This window comes from Phyllostomus discolor, chromosome 4 (assembly GCF_004126475.2).
Source record: "Phyllostomus discolor isolate MPI-MPIP mPhyDis1 chromosome 4, mPhyDis1.pri.v3, whole genome shotgun sequence".
Taxonomy (NCBI): domain Eukaryota; kingdom Metazoa; phylum Chordata; class Mammalia; order Chiroptera; family Phyllostomidae; genus Phyllostomus; species Phyllostomus discolor.
The window spans coordinates 170,768,097-170,784,546 of record NC_040906.2 but is presented as its reverse complement, the minus strand read 5'-3'; the positions used below and the strand labels follow the sequence as shown (position 1 = coordinate 170,784,546).

General features: G+C 34.4%; 1 protein-coding gene across 1 annotated transcript in view; it reads left to right on the top strand.

The window, feature by feature from the left end:
• Positions 1-14,519, top strand: part of HDAC2 (histone deacetylase 2) — a 28,160-nt gene extending 13,641 nt beyond the window's left edge. The window contains exons 6-14 of the mRNA XM_028509227.2: positions 851-992; positions 4,904-4,996; positions 5,077-5,185; positions 8,641-8,781; positions 9,018-9,126; positions 10,013-10,143; positions 10,862-11,017; positions 13,452-13,509; positions 14,152-14,519. Of these exons, the coding sequence (XP_028365028.1) occupies positions 851-992; positions 4,904-4,996; positions 5,077-5,185; positions 8,641-8,781; positions 9,018-9,126; positions 10,013-10,143; positions 10,862-11,017; positions 13,452-13,509; positions 14,152-14,182 (970 nt within the window). The 3' untranslated portion in view covers positions 14,183-14,519. The remainder of the gene's footprint in view (positions 1-850; positions 993-4,903; positions 4,997-5,076; positions 5,186-8,640; positions 8,782-9,017; positions 9,127-10,012; positions 10,144-10,861; positions 11,018-13,451; positions 13,510-14,151) is intronic.
• The last annotated feature ends 1,931 nt before the right edge of the window (positions 14,520-16,450 follow it).

Below are 16,450 nucleotides of genomic sequence, written 5' to 3'. Positions count from 1 at the left end.
CCATTGTACACTAAATACGGTTCCCTGCCATCTGATTCAGTAATGATCCTCACTTCACTGTGCCTTGAAAAGATGACATTTGAAGTTCATTTTTTTTCTTGTTTTGACATGGGTATGCACTGGTAGTGTTGCATTTTGCGATACCTGTGGGTCTTAAAATGCATTTGAGTTATAACTGCTCACTGGGATTTGTAGTGTTCCAAGCATCACTGTGAAGTGATCATAGAACCACGTGTGGTTTCTGTTGTGACAACTCAGCTCTGCAGTTGAAGCACAAAAGAAACCATAGACAGTACGTAAACAAATGAGGATGGCCATGTTTCAATAACATTTTGTTTTTGGACATTGCAATTTTAGTATCATTATTCATCATGTATCATAAAATATGTTTGTTTTGATTTTATTTTTCAGTCACTTTAAAAAATGTAAAAACTATTCTGATCGCTAAGGCTGTACAGAAGAGGCCATTGGCCAAATTTGGATGAACCAGAGATTTTCAAACCCTATTTTATAAGATTCAGTATTTACTAGAGACATATTTTAAAGTAACAATCTTAAAATGGTATAATCTTCAGTTAATATAAAGAAATATGTACTTTACTATGTTTTTAAAGCACAAAGAATAGGACAGATTTCACAGCAAGTATATTTTCTCACCTAGATAGCGCATAAAGGGAGGATTTAAAAGTCTGAGGGGCAAATTGTAAGTTCAGATGTTTGATTGGTCTCTTAGGAGGGAATTAAAGTAAGAAAGGGGATTAAGTGTTCTGGATTCAAGAGCTCAGAAGTCCATGGTGATTCTTCCTATATTAAAACTTTTAAATAACAGTATGCCTTTTTTTTTTTTCAGGTATCATCAGAGAGTCTTATATATTGATATTGATATCCACCATGGTGATGGTGTTGAAGAAGCCTTTTACACAACAGATCGTGTAATGACTGTATCATTCCATAAATATGGGGAGTACTTCCCTGGGACAGGGGACTTAAGGGTAAGACTGAATTCTGTCTGGGTAAATATGAGATTAAGCTAGGAGGCTAGTAATCGTGTACTTAAAGCAATATTTTTCTTGAGTTACTAATTTGAACCTTATACACAGAATTGAGTGATTTATATGCTATAACATCTGCTAGATTCAGTTTTGCTTAATATAAGCTAACTTTTTAAAAAAATTTAATATTATATTTTTCCCATTACCATTTAGTTCCCTTATACACCCCTCCCCTAGCAATCACCACACTGTTGTCCACGTCCATGAGTCCTTTTTCGTTTTTGCTCAATCCCTCTACCCCCAACCCTACCCCATGCTGTCCAGATAAGCAACATTTAATGAGAACTTAAAGGACTTTTCTTTTGCTCAACTATTTTTGGTTGAATAAATATTTTTGAACATCAGCAAAGCACGAAGCTGTTGTCTTGATACACAGTTTGAACCTTCAGAAAGTACTTATTGGTAGCCTACATTGGTATTGATTAGGAAGACTAATAAAATGAAATAATTGACTAAGTCTTTTAGGTTCTTGTAATGCCCTCCTTTTATGATTGGTCTTGATTTAATAGGTCTAATTTTAATATTTTTTTTCCTTAAGCTGAGGACATTTATTGTAGATAGAGAAATACCATAGCTTATCTTGGCTGCCTGCTATATTAAGTGCATTTATTTCTATTATATATCTGTTACCTTCCTTCATTTGGTACTCTTGTATTTTATGAATATAAAAACCAATGGTTAAATCCTGTTTCTGCAAACTTCTTGAAGTTGCTTTTTTTTTCTTCACTGGTTGTTTTTTGTTGTTGTTGTTTTGTTTTGTTTTGTTTTTAACCAAACCACATTCATGTTGAAGTTTAGCTTATTTAGCAACCAAAAGTTTAACATGATCTTAATGTATTCTTTAAATGTGTGACTTTTTATTTGACCGCAAGGTAATGCTGTTTTAGTAATAGTTATGATGGTAAAACCATTTTTTTTATTATAAATTGGTAGGTTAATTATTTAATTTATTTCCTTTTCAGTTATGTGGCAATTTAAAATTGCAAATTTATATTTTCAGTTCCTTACCAGTTAGCTCCTTCAATGCCTTTCCCTGCTTGGTTTTATTTTATAGACCCTATGGTTCTCACAGTATATGATCTTTAAACTGGCAGAAATCAGCATCTGCTGGGAACTCATTAGAAGCACATACTCTCAGGTCCAGAAACACTGGGTTATTCTGCACACTGACGTTTGAGAACCACTGCTCTAAGCCAGTAGAATTCATTTGTCTACAGCCATTGCATCCCTATAGAAATTAAGGGGTGAAAGGGGCTTCTCAGCTTTAAGCTTAAGGAAGGATAGTGTCTTCATAATATAATTCTAATTAATCTCAGAAATGGCAAATGGGGATATCTTAATTTTTGACAGTATTCTTTCAATTGCTTGAATTTGTTGGAGAATGCATGTTTTTTAAAAAAAGACTTGAGGATGATTTTGAACATCTTTTCCTCACTAAGATTTTATACTGTCTGTATGAAAAGCCATCATAATTTTTTTTCCTTTTGGCTATTACATAGATGTTCCCAAAATTTTGTAAGGATACTAAAATCAGTCATTACATTGTATGTGTGGTTGTATTTGGATTTTTGTGAAACATAAAGTGTATCTTTGGATGTTACTTTCTACCTGGAAATTCATTGTAAATCAGAAAAGGGCTGCTCTAAGCTTAGATCATTGTTAAAACCCTGTTTGCATGTATTAGGTCAGTAGTGTCTAGGTGGAAGAATAAAGACAAATGTGTGATAAAGTAGCAGTTGTGGAATAAGAAATGAAAAAGAGCAGCAGCTCTGAGCTGCCAGCCTAGAGTGATAACTGCTGATTAACTAACTTGCTGTATGAGATGGGACCCCCCAAAATCGAGAATTGACTTTTGAAGGGCAGGCCCCTTGTAGTACAGGCTTCTCCCACTAGGTGAGTGTTCTAGAAACCCATGTGTATCAGTGCACCAGCTAGCGTTGTGAAATGCTGTGTTCAGCTTTAGTGAATTTTTTATTTGAAGACTCTTTCAGCGTGTTTGCCCATTTCATGATGGGTGATTTACAAGTGCACCTGTCCACACTGTGCTGAGTGTTCAGCAGTTTTTGACCAAAAATGGTATGAACCCCATGCCCCACCCTCCCTATTCAGCTGATCTCACCCCAAGTGACTTTTTTAGTTTCCCTGGATGAAAAAAGTCCTCAAAGGAAAATGTTTTGATGATGTGGAAGAGGTGAAACTAAAAACAGCGGAATTACTAAAAGGCATCAAAATTGATGAGATCAAAAACTGTTTTGAGCAGTGGAAAAACTGTCTTGATAGGTTGCATCAAATGCAGAGTACTTTGAAGGTGACTGAAGTTTAAATGTAAGAATAAGTACACAATTTTTTATAAATAAATTCTGGGTTTTTTAGGTCCCCCCCCCCCTCTCGTACTTAATGTCAGAGTTTATTCCAAGTGTATTTTTAGTGCAGGAGTCTAGGGATTCACAATACTTTAGTTTATCTACATTTGTATAATTTTCATTTAGTTACATATAAAAATTTAATTTCCTTAAAAGTTGTGGTGGGTGTAATTCCTCTTGCTTTTTCTTCATCGAAAGTTGGGTCATTTAGGGTTGTGAACACACACTACACTGCACAGATGATGTGTTGTGGAACTGTGCACCTGAAACCTATATAATTTAGTTGACCAGTGTCACCTCAATAAATTCAATAAAAAGGAATGTTGGGTCATAATCACACTAATATAAAGGATAAAATATGCTTTTCAAAAAAATAGATTCAAGCTAAGATCATTCCATGAGAGATAAGGGAAATACAAATGCTAATAATTCTGAAGATTCATATTTATTGAAACATTACCACTTAAAACACATAAGTGTCAGTCACCCACAGTCCAGTCCTTTGGTGGTGTTTAGGCACTGTTTTGTAGAAATGTTTTGTACCTCATCTCTTCTAGGAATATATGCATATGTGCGTATATATCCTTATATACACACTCAAAGAGATAGTTGTATACACACATGCATTATATACACAAATAAATACACATAATATATGTATATGTATTGTGCATGTGTGTAGCTGGAACCCAGCCATTAGCTTCTCTCATTTGCTTCTTTTGGGAGGTATTAAATACTTAGAGTGGTACTTATTCAACAAGCAGAAAACAAACTTATTTCAAGCCCAACTAAAGAACAGATACTGATGCTTTAGTATAAAGCTATTAAAACTTCAAGAAAATCTGAGCATTTCTTTATTGTTTTTTTAAGATGCTATTTATTTTTAGAGAGAGACAGAGGGAGGGAGAAAGAGAGGAAGATAAACATCAATGTGTGGTTGCCTCTCACACCACCAACTGGTGCCCAGCCTGCATGCAACCCAGGAATGTGCCCTGACTGCCATCCTTTGGTTCGCAGGCCAGCACTGAATCTATTGAGCCACAGAGGGTGGCTTTTCTTTAATCATATGCAAACTCATGCCAGATTGTGAGCCACAAGAAGGATTCTGCATTACAGAAACAGCTGTCCCTCAGGGTTCTTTAGCTCAGTGTTATTTTCTATAGTTTTATTCATAAAAATTTCTTACTCTGTGGTGAATTTCTTGGGTTAATGTAGTATATAACTTAATATTGCCTTGTTTATGTTAAACTCCCCAAAATAATCATTACAGGTTCATTGGAATTGGTTCTTTCAGCTTCATAGCAGCCTGTAAATGTTAAAGTGTGCGCTTACTCTAATCTGTGTTATTTCCTTTCTCAACCTACATGATGAATTCAGAATTGGTTCTTGTTACCTGTTCTTTTAATCTCTTAAAAATATTTTAATAAAGATGTTGAGTTTTTTTTATTATGAAATATTCTCTAAGATCTATTTTACTTCATATTTTAGGATATTGGTGCAGGAAAAGGCAAATACTACGCTGTCAACTTCCCAATGAGAGATGGTATAGATGATGAGTCATATGGGCAGATATTTAAGCCTGTAAGTATTACTAATTTTAAAAATCAAAATGAATTTGAAAATGTTATTAGAGATAATAACATTTGTTATCTTGTACATAGATTATCTCAAAAGTAATGGAGATGTATCAACCTAGTGCTGTGGTGTTACAGTGTGGTGCAGACTCACTATCTGGTGATCGACTTGGTTGCTTCAATCTGACAGTTAAAGGTAAGCAGTTTAAAGGGTAACATGAGTAACACCTGGCGGGGTAACTCAGTTGGTTAAGAGCATCCCCTAATATGCCAAGGTTGCAGGTTTGATATGCTTGAAAGGTTTGGTTCTTTCAGCTTCCAAATTGAAAATGTGCTCCACCAAAATGAGAGACAAAATTTTCTTCTTTGCTTCTCAGCTTTGGTTCCTTCAGCAAAGGTTTGGTTCTGTTCAGAGCATATGGAGGAATCAACCAGTGAATGCATAAATAAGTGGAACAACAAATCGATGTTTCTGTCTCTCTCTCTCTCTCTCCTTCTCCCCCCTCCCTTATCATCATCCTTTTCCTCCTCCCTCCCTTCCTCTCTTTCTGTACCAAAATCAATAAATAAAAATTTTTAAAAATTAAGTGAAGGGTGATATTCCTAAAACTACTGTTAATCTTGTTCTGGTAAGGTCTTGTTTCAGGTCTTTTTATTATTTTGTCAAGTTTATGTCTACATTTATACATGAATAATTTTATGTGGCCTTTTGCAATATCAGTCAGGACAACTCTGTTTTCAGTGTGTTTGGTTGACTCTTCTGGTGTATCTTTCTCTGAATAATGTGCAAACTTTGCTACATTTTTCACATCAGCCTTGTCTATTCACTTACTGTTATGAAAGAAGAGGGATTTACCTTCTTTTTACCTCTTTATCCCCAGCGTGCACACATCCTTGTAATCTTGTATCTCCCATTTTTACCATTTAAATCTGGTGTTTATAACAGAACTTTGGTTATGGTATTCAGTGTTTACACTGAATATTATACACTCAATATGTTATTGAGTATCATCAATAACATTAAAGTACATTTTAGCTTATCAGTTTTTCTTTATTGCATAACTTGCTCTTTTTGTCTAATGTCATTTACTTAATTTTCTCTTTACATATTATTAAATAACTAGTGTCTGTGTAGCTTCATGTGTTCAGATGCATTAAGTATCCTCAGTTTAACCTTGAAGGACACCTTTCTGCTCTGGTCCTATTTGGATGAGTATTCTCTCTAGACCTGGTAGAAAGTAAGCTGCTCTTTGCTTCTCTGTTGTTATTGGCTTCCCTGGTTGCTGTTTCCTGTCTTCCTCTTAATTTTGTCTCTCATTTTGGTGGAGCACATTCTCAAGTGGCTTCCTGAGAAAAGTTGTGTGGGAGATTAGGAGATTACATTAATTCCAACACTTAAATTGATCAAGGGTTGAAATCAACATATGATAGAAGTCCAAATCAAAATTTAAAGATGACCGTTATGGAATGAACTTCTAGCGAATAAAAATAAATTTGAAATTTTACTTAATGAGTTCTTAAAATCATCATGGATGTTATACGTGATTTTAGAGTTGTTTTGATATTTTTGGTAACAAATTGATGTTCTGCTTTGAATTCTCTCATAGATGTGAAGAGTTCTCAAATAGAACATTTTCCAGAATGACTATTGGCCTAAATGTAATTAAATAACTAAATACTAAAGATAGATATTAACGACTATTTTATTTAATGTTAATTAATGCTCACTACCACACCAAGCAGTGTTAGTTATGGTATAATGTATTATTCTGCTTTTTTAGGTTGAACTATATGACATTAATTGCCCCTTTGCTTGGTAGGTTAATAATTGCCAAATAGCAGCCATTTTATATTGTTGAACTTCATATGTGTTGATGACCATCTGTTGCCTCAAAATGCATATGATCTTCCAAAAATGATCTACTGGATGTACTCTTAAGATAATGTATTAACTGTCAGTTTCTCTGCTTATCTCTTTGAAAGTCCTCAATGCTTTCATAGTTAAAAGCAGTAGCTTTTAAAATTATAAACAACAGCATTTTACTTACAATAATCTATATATTTTAACTGACTGATGGGATTTCATTTGTATAAAGCATATAAGATTGTAATCCCAAATCTTAAACTTGAGTATAAACTTTTTCCACTGCCATTCAGGTTTCTTAGGTCTGCCAAAATCAGTTACCTCTTGTTTATTTCTTTCCTACCTTCATTTATGTTGTTACTGTTGGGTTCTGTCTCAGTCTTCTTTTTCATAGATTTTTAGCCATAAAAATATCCCTTTATAGTCATTTTTATCAGGTTTTGAGATATAATAAAAGTAGGTTTCTTTGTTTAGCCAGCTATCCGTACTAGGAGGGTCTGTAAGTTAACTTTATGTTTTGTTTTAAAAAACACCCAAACAGTTATTATCTTTTTATAAGAAAGTCATGTTTTGTTTTGTTTTTTTTAATATTTTATTTATTTATTTTTAGAGAGGGAAGGGAGGGGGGGGAGAGAGAGAGAGAGAAACATCAATGTGCGATGCTGGGGGTTATGGCCTGCAACCCAGGAATGTACCCTAGCTGGGAATCGAACCTGGGACACTTTGGTTCCCAGCCCGCGCTCAATCCACTGAGCTACGCCAGCCAGGGAAAGTCATGTTTTTCTAATAGCAGTAATCAAAATTGGGTTGTGAATTATACACATACTGAAAAATACTTAATGAAGATGCTCACAGTATATAATTATAAGAAAAAAGACTACTAAACTGTAACTCAGAGGGGATCAAAAGGGATTATTAGGGAAATGAAAGGGATTATTTTTTTAAAAAAATAACTTTGGATGATGGAGTTTTACGTAGTTTTCTTTTTTTATTTTTCCAAATATTTTTTAACAGGCATGGCTTTATTCTATAATTGGAGGGTTTTTTTTTTTTTTAAAGATTGACTTAAGTGCCTGAATATTCTAAAAAGTTACTAGTAACTTATAATCAATGATTAAATTATGACATTTATCCAAAGAAGTATTGTGTTTTTATATTAGGTTTACTTTATATTCAAATTTCTACACATAGAAATTTGTTGAAGTTGTTTTTAATAGTAATAGTATTAATTTTCTAGTCTTCAATAAGAAAATTTTCCATAATACCACTATTTAAAAATAACCTACAATTAAAATTAGCTAGCCTACCATTGTGCATAATGTTTATTGTTACTTGATTTCTTTCCCTCACATAATCTTGCATGAATAGAACATCTTCACATCATCTAACATTTTCCTGTGTTAATAAAAGTGGTATATTTATATTGTAATCTTAATATAGTTGTATGTTTGACTTCTATATCAGGAACACTTGCTAAAATAGCCAGTATGTTTTCCTGGATTTTGTATATCATTGTGAAAAGTGCTTTGATAAAAAGTTATAGACTAGAACATTCTTGAAATTCTTTTTAACTTTTTTTTTTTAATTTTAATTGTTGTTGAAATACAGTTTTCTGCCTTTACTCCCGTCCCAGCCCACCCTCCCCACCCAGCATTCTTGAAACTGTGACATGTTATTTAGAAAAGCCATTTTGGTTGATTAAAATTTTGTTTTTGCTATCTTTTTAAAATTTTATTTTTCAATTATAAAAATGCAGGCTTACTGTCACCTAAATCTCTTTGTCTTAGGTCATGCTAAATGTGTAGAAGTTGTAAAAACTTTCAATTTACCATTACTGATGCTTGGAGGGGGTGGATACACAATTCGTAACGTCGCTCGCTGTTGGACTTACGAAACTGCAGTTGCCCTTGATTGTGAGATTCCCAATGGTAAGTATTCTTATTATTATATCTTTATGGAATGAACTGTCAGTGTGTAAAAATAGATGATGGATTAGATTTTTAAATCGTGAATAGGAGACCAGTCAGTTAATGAATTCACTTTGCGTTCACTTTTAAACATTTTCTTTGGAAAATATTTCTCAAGTTGAATCTGGATTTTTGTGCATGGATTTGTGTGAAAACTGAGCTTTTAATATGTAACTTTATTTCATTGTTTTTAATAGAATTGCCATATAATGATTACTTTGAGTATTTTGGACCAGACTTCAAACTGCATATCAGTCCTTCAAATATGACAAACCAGAACACTCCAGAATATATGGAAAAGATAAAGTAAGACATCAGTGAATTGTTTTCATAAATATTTGCTATAGCTTTAAGAACCTTTAGAGGACCAAGTGCAGTAGGTTATTTTAACTTTATACACAATTCCTTTGTCCATTTCAAAAGCATTTGAAACCATAAAATTATTGATTTAATATTTTTAATATAATGGAAAATATATGGGTTTCATAGCTCAAAAATATTTTAATCTTCTATAAGTTAAAATCAGTTCTTAATTTGCAAAGGGCACTGTAATTTTATACCCTTGCTTCCCTCCCAGCCCCCAAAAATCTTATTTGTTTTTAGAGAGTGGGGAAGGGAGAGAAACATCAGTGTGAGGTTGCCTCTCGCACGCCCCCTGCTTGGGACCTGGCCTGCAGTGTAGGCATGTGCCCTGACTGGGAATCAAACTGGCGACCCTTTGGTTCTCAGGCCAGCACTCAATCCACTGAGCCACACCAGCCAGGGCTATACCCTTGCTTTAAATGAAAGTGAAATGATATGTATTTTCATTAAAACATTTCAAAACTTTGTGTCAAAGAATGAAGCATTTAGAGAGACATGGTAGTACAAGCCTGGATTTGTTTTAGTATAGGCCTGGATTTGTGTGCTCTCCTCACACACTCACTCTGTGACATTTGGCAAGTTAATTTACCTTTGTGTTTATATTTCCTTAACAATGAAATAATAGGAGAAGAAATAGTACCTACAGTGTAAATTTTGAGGATTAAATCGGTTCATAATATGTAAAGTATAAGTGCTCAGTGAATTTGTTCCTTAAGTCATAGGTTAGCTAAATAAAACACGAAAATTTGACTTAATGTTTCCTCTTAACATTTAAAAGGAACTTGAAAGAAAATGAGTTTTGTCTAATAACTTTGCATGTGTAATTTAGACAGCGATTATTTGAAAATTTACGCATGTTACCTCATGCACCTGGCGTCCAAATGCAAGCTATTCCAGAAGATGCTGTTCATGAAGACAGTGGAGATGAAGATGGAGAAGATCCAGATAAGAGAATTTCTAGTAAGATGATGCCTTGATATGTATTCTATTACATTTTTCTGATTTATTAAAATAACACTACAAACTGAAGGCTTTAGATGCTCAAGAACACAATGGGTCTTGTTTCATTAGCACACTATTACTTTTGTCTCTTTTCTGTTTTTAATTTTACATAGTTTAGCTTCCTTATGTCTCAGACTGATTTGAGTGTCAGCAATTTCAGTTTATATCACTATTTATGATCAGAAGTTTCCACAAACTACCCACTTATGTATATTTGAGTATAAATTGAAAAATAAACCATTTATTTAGAGTGAGTTGAATAGCCTAAAACACCTTCCGTTTGATTCTACAATCTCAGTTAATACAGGTGCTAGACTTATAACCTAATAGTATGCTATTCATATAGAGATTGACATGTTTGGTATTAACGGTATATTTATTTTTATCTACTTCCCCTCTAAGCTCTGAAATAAAAGGTTACTTTTTGAATTATGACATCACCTTTGCCTCCTATTAGAACAGATTTTTCCTCTATAAAGTTTTTTTGAGATCTCAAAATGTTTTTCATGTTTCTTTGAATTATTTCTTTCTATATCAAAGCTAAATTTTTAGTATTTAGCAAACCATGCATTCAGTTCTAATCTTGAAATTATTAAGTGTCTGTTATTCTGTACTTTTCAATGTAATGGCTGATTACTACTTTTGTTAAAACTAATTAAAATTTTTTATATATCAGTTCGAGCATCAGACAAACGGATAGCTTGTGATGAAGAATTCTCAGATTCAGAGGATGAAGGAGAAGGAGGTCGTAGAAATGTGGCTGATCATAAGAAAGGAGCGAAGAAAGCTAGAATCGAGGAAGACAAGAAGGAAACAGAGGACAAAAAAGCAGGTGAGTTTTTTCCCAGTAAATGTGTCTTAAAATTGTAATTTTTAAGAAAGTGAGCTGCACTGTAGGTTTTGTGAGACCCTAAAGTCAGTTATACAAGTATTGGCGGTGTGCGGTGCTAGGTAGGTGCCTTTTTCCCAACTGTCTTTTGTGTAGAGCTCTACTCGCTAAATGCTATTAATCACATTTGCTTTTGTCATGTAGGAAACCTTACTGCCTGCTCTTGGTTTATATGGCTTAACGTAGTGAACATTGTACTGTGATATAGATTAGGTGAGAGAGAAGACAGATGATTATAGATCCGCTTACAGTATGTGAGCAAAACTGAAATCTAAGATAATTTTTAACTCCCTAAAGCTTATTTGCTGGACACAGCAAATAAAACACAGGAAGATTACATTATCCTTAGAACAGTTTGATCATTTTGGAAAAGCTCAGATAATAGACTTTCTTCAGAATTGTTTGAAGAAAACATAAAAACTCTAAAAGATAGGAAGGGACATTCATAGCATATTTTGACACATCTAGTTCTGTTCTTTTACTTGTGGATTTACTCCTGGAATATACTGTTCCTCCACCATTTTACAATTTAACTTCCCAATGTATTACAATCATGGCTTCTGTCTGTTCTTCTGTACCAATTGACATCCAGGAATTCTAGTTGTGATTGAGGTAAGGAGGACTTGGGCTTTAGCTGTAGGATTTTTTCTACAGTTTGTCTTTTTTCCTCACTGTTAGTGTGTCATCTTGTCTGTCCTTTTTTGGTTTCTCCTCCTTTCCGAATCTTTTTTCTTTGCTTTTCTTTCAAATGGGAAGGTAGGTACACTGGGATGTTTGTCTTTCATTGCTGTGTTAGCTAAAGATGACAGTACCTCTTGATCTGTCTTAATGGTCTGGTAATAGATTAATCTTAGCTCCACACTTCTATTGCTGATATTAATTGATACTTTTTTTAACTTAAAGTGTTTTATTAAATTATTATTATGGAGCCTTGTAATTGTTAAAATCCTTTGGCCTACAAAATATTACCATAGAAAACTTTTTTAAAAAATTAAGTTACGGCCATTCCTTTTCTTTCCTTCCCTAATTCTGTTTTTGTACTTTTTAAGTTTACATATCCAAAATTAAGCAGAAGTCAAAACAAATGTTAATGTCCACAAATTTGTATTCTAGCTGAGACCAGTCTCATGAAATGTCTATGTAGAATGCTTAATAGCAATATTTATAATTTACTGTCTTTATTATTAGGTCATTGCCTCACAGCTTTGGTTATTTGCTTGTTTAAAGAACATATTCAGCCCCAGGTGGTGTAGCTCAGTGGATTGAGTGCTGTCCTGCGAGCCAAAAGGTTACCAGTTCAATTCCCAGTCAGGGCACATGTCTGGGTTGCAGCATAGATCTCCAGTTGGGGGCGTGTGAGAGGCAACCACACATTGATGTTTCTCTCCCTTTCTCCTTCCCCTCCCATCTCTAAAAGAAAAAAAATATTAAACTTAATAGGAGTAATTTCAATTTTAAAAAATAAAATCACATTTGGGCTAATTTTTTTTTCAATCTTGAATTACTACCATTACTCCTACCATTTCATTTTATTATTATGTTAAAGTTTCAGTATTTATAATAAGGGTTAAAAACAAGTGATACAAACAATAGGATTTAGCCTCTGCTATGTCTTTGGGCTCATCTTACCCGATTCTCCCCTCTTCTGACAGTACTCGAGTCACATTGGTCTTTAAGTTCTTACCACCAACCTGCTAATTCCTTCTTGTATCAGAGTTCTTTTTTTGTTTTTGTTTTTTAAAATATTTTTTAAAAGATTTTGTTTATTTCTAGAGGGAGGGGAAGGGAGGGAGAGACACATTGATGTGAGAGAAAAACATCTGTTGGTTACCTCTCACATGGCGCCCCGACCGGGGAAGTGTACCTGCAACCCAGGTGTCTGTCTGCCTCAACTGGAAATCACACCAGCAGGCCCTTGCCCTGTGAAACTGAGCCACACTAGGGCATTGTGTCAAAGCTATTTTAAGTTTTCCCTTTGTTCAAGATACTTCTCCCCTTTTTTACCCGTGAGCTATTCTTCAGGAAACTTTCAAATGTCACTTTCTGCAGCCTTTTCTGATCATGGAGTGCTGCGTGCATGTCCCCTGGCTTTACAGCTTCATAGCACATACTCCGTCTGTAGTACTGAGATCCCACAGAAGCAAAAATTCCAAGGGGACGAGGACTGTTTGTTACATTGGTACCGTGAACTTCTGTCATTTAGCTTAGCACCTAACACAAAGCCTGTTCAGTTATTGAGTTTACAAATGGTAAGCTTTTACCATTCATATGACAGTTTTGTATCTTTTAAATAAGGTATACTTTAAAAATATGTTTAATTTCAAAAGTATTTTATATTTCAAAGCAGGTTTTAACCTCTTCTAATTTTTATTTATAGATGTTAAGGAGGAAGATAAATCCAAGGATAATAGTGGTGAAAAAACAGATACCAAAGGGTAAATTATATTACTTATCATTTTTATATGCCATACAAATAATAAACACAATTACTTGGGTATGTATTCTTCTTAGAGGTACTGGACTGAGCCTGAGAACATCAGTAAGCTGTGGGAGATGCTCTGAATTTTGTCTGTGCTGGCACATAAGATAACATATGCCTTCTTATCCATCAGTTTATATGTCATCTGTTTAGCTGCCCATCTGTCATTGGTGTAGCTTGCTTAAAATCACAAAGATCAGTACTAATCAGTGTTGTAACTGAAGAATTTGTGTTCTTTTACATAATTTATCTGAGACCCTTTTTTGCCATTAGTATTTGTATAGGCACTTAATGGTCTTCTGCAGTGCTTATTTCTGTATATAGGATTTCATCCTTTTGTGAGACGGGTACATTTAAGAAACTCTGGACTAGCCTGGTTTTTAAAAAAACATAAGATTTTTATTGTCAGAAAGCTTATTTAACTGCTTGAGCACACATAATGTGCTAGCCTTTATAGCATCACTTGAAAAAGATTTTGAAACTACTAGAAATATTAAGGCGCTGTTATCAGCTTTTGTTTCTTGGCATGAGTGTGCAGGACCTGTATTTAAACTGAGATTGTACTATTTTTAATATTTCATGTTGCCTCTTTTAACAGAGCCAAATCAGAACAGCTCAGCAACCCTTGAATTTGAAAGTCTCTCCAGTTTCAGAAGACATTAAAAAATGAGAAAATATTGGGAAGAAAATGTTTCCTTTTGGAAGACTTCTAGCTTCATTTTATACTACTTCGGCATGGACTGTATTTATTTTCAAAATGGCTTTTGTTTTTGTTTTTCTTGGCAAGTTTTAGTGTGAGTTTCTAATTATGAAGCAAAATTTTTTTTCCACCATGCTTTATGTGATAGTATTTAAAATTGATGTGAGTTATTATGTCAAAAACTGATCTATTAAAGAAGTAATTGGCCTTTCTGAGCTGATTTTTCCATCTTTTGTAATTATCTTTATTAAAAAATTGTACTTGGATTGTCTTGTCTATTTTTTTATATGAAATTCTTTTTCAGAAAGGAATGACATAAACATTTCTGTAGAATTAGAAAACATGAGAGGTGAAAGATACTGATTATAATTCAAAGATACCCATTTACTATTTCTACAAGAAAGAGTATTTACAGCAGTTACAAATAGTAACTACTATTAATGGAATGGAAGTTCTGCCATCGTGTCCTGTATAGGTTAGCTCAGGGGCGTCAAACTCATTTTCACTGGGGGCCACATCAGCCTCGTGGTTGCCTTCAAAGGGCCGAATGTCATTTTAGGACAGTACAAATGTAACTACTCCTTAACTAGGGCAAGGAGCTGGCACTGCCACCAGGTAGGAACAAGGTACGGAGCAGATGGCCCGTGGGCCTTGTGTTTGCCGCTTGTGGGTTAGCCAGTCAGTATCAGTGATTTCACATCTCATTATAATCATTTATCTCTGAAATTAATAGTATAAGCTGTATAATTGCATAGTACAAGCTAATAATAGGTATTATCTTTGAGCTGAACCAAAGATTCCCCAAAATTGGAAATAGAAGTTCTGAATTGAAAGAAGGAACCTGTGACTTTAACACAGATTCTGCCAACCCCTACTATATACCAAGTAGACGAGTTAATATGGTTATGTTTGACCAGAACTTTGCTGTATTTATTTTAAGCAGACAAACGAGGTAATTTCGAAGATGTACAAAGGGGGAAAAGTATTTTAGGGACTTGCCAAAATGAGTGAAACCTTTCTTTTTGGCCTTGCACAAATTGATTCTTTTGAGATAAAAACTATAGCATACCAGAAGACAGATCAGTCAAAAATGATAGTAAGCCCAGTGTTTGATGAGAGGTATTTCAGGCATTGGCAGAAGTCCCTGGATTTTTGTAATGAATAATCATTCAACCACCTTGATTTAACAGATTTTACACTTTGGGTATGTTTGCTTCAAGTTTTGTTGTTAAGTAACTTACACAGGAGGAGTCGAAGCACTCTGCACTTCTCCGTTTTATTCCCCTCTTCAGAGGGGACCAGTGTTCTGAAATTTGTGCTTATCTTACTCAGTTTTACTCTCGCTGTGCATCCGTCACCATTTTAACTTTTACGACATTAGGGATGGAACTGCGTCCTTTATTAAGGACATAGTGAAATGTAGTGTTTGTGAAATACAGTATATATTTACATAAAACTAAAGCCTCAAAGATAAACGAGACAAATTCAGCCAGGTCAGTTGGTACAAGAATACACAAACCAGCAAAATGTCGAAATAACCAGAAGATGCCTCGGAAGATCAAAGGCCCCATTTATAATAGCAATCACAATTTCTAAAAGTGAAAGGGGAAAGCTATGGTTCTGCTGTATAATGAAAAAGATTCAGCGCTGCAGATGTTGAGATAAACACCCTAATACACTTCGGAATTAACACTGGATAAGAATGACATTTCCTTCTAGAAGATTATTCCTTAAGTGACGTGGTAATGGGCAGCCATAATGGGGGTGGGGGGAGTGGGAATGTTTTATCACTTAGACCAGGAAAATAGTTGCAAAGGGAAGTTAAAACCATAACACTAGGAACTGCTGCCTTCCTGGGCATGGCAGCAAACAAGGCATAAGATGATTGACATTTGACTACAGTTTTGTAGGCTAACATTTAAAAGTGAAGTGGGATGGTGAGTATTCGCGATTGCGGTAGCTCACAACTCAGAAAGTCAATATCCAAAGATAGCACAGAAAGGGTGTTTTTTTTTTTTTTAAGCATGGAGGATGTGAGCAGTTGAGGGCAAAAAGAGTACTTTCAGCACTTACATATGAAAAGATCTTTAACCTTAAGAGCTATGACGATAACTTTAAGCTAATTTTTCAAACCTGTCATAAATGTTAAAACAATTGCAGACAAACATTTGAGGAATTCGTCCTTTCAGTAGGGTAA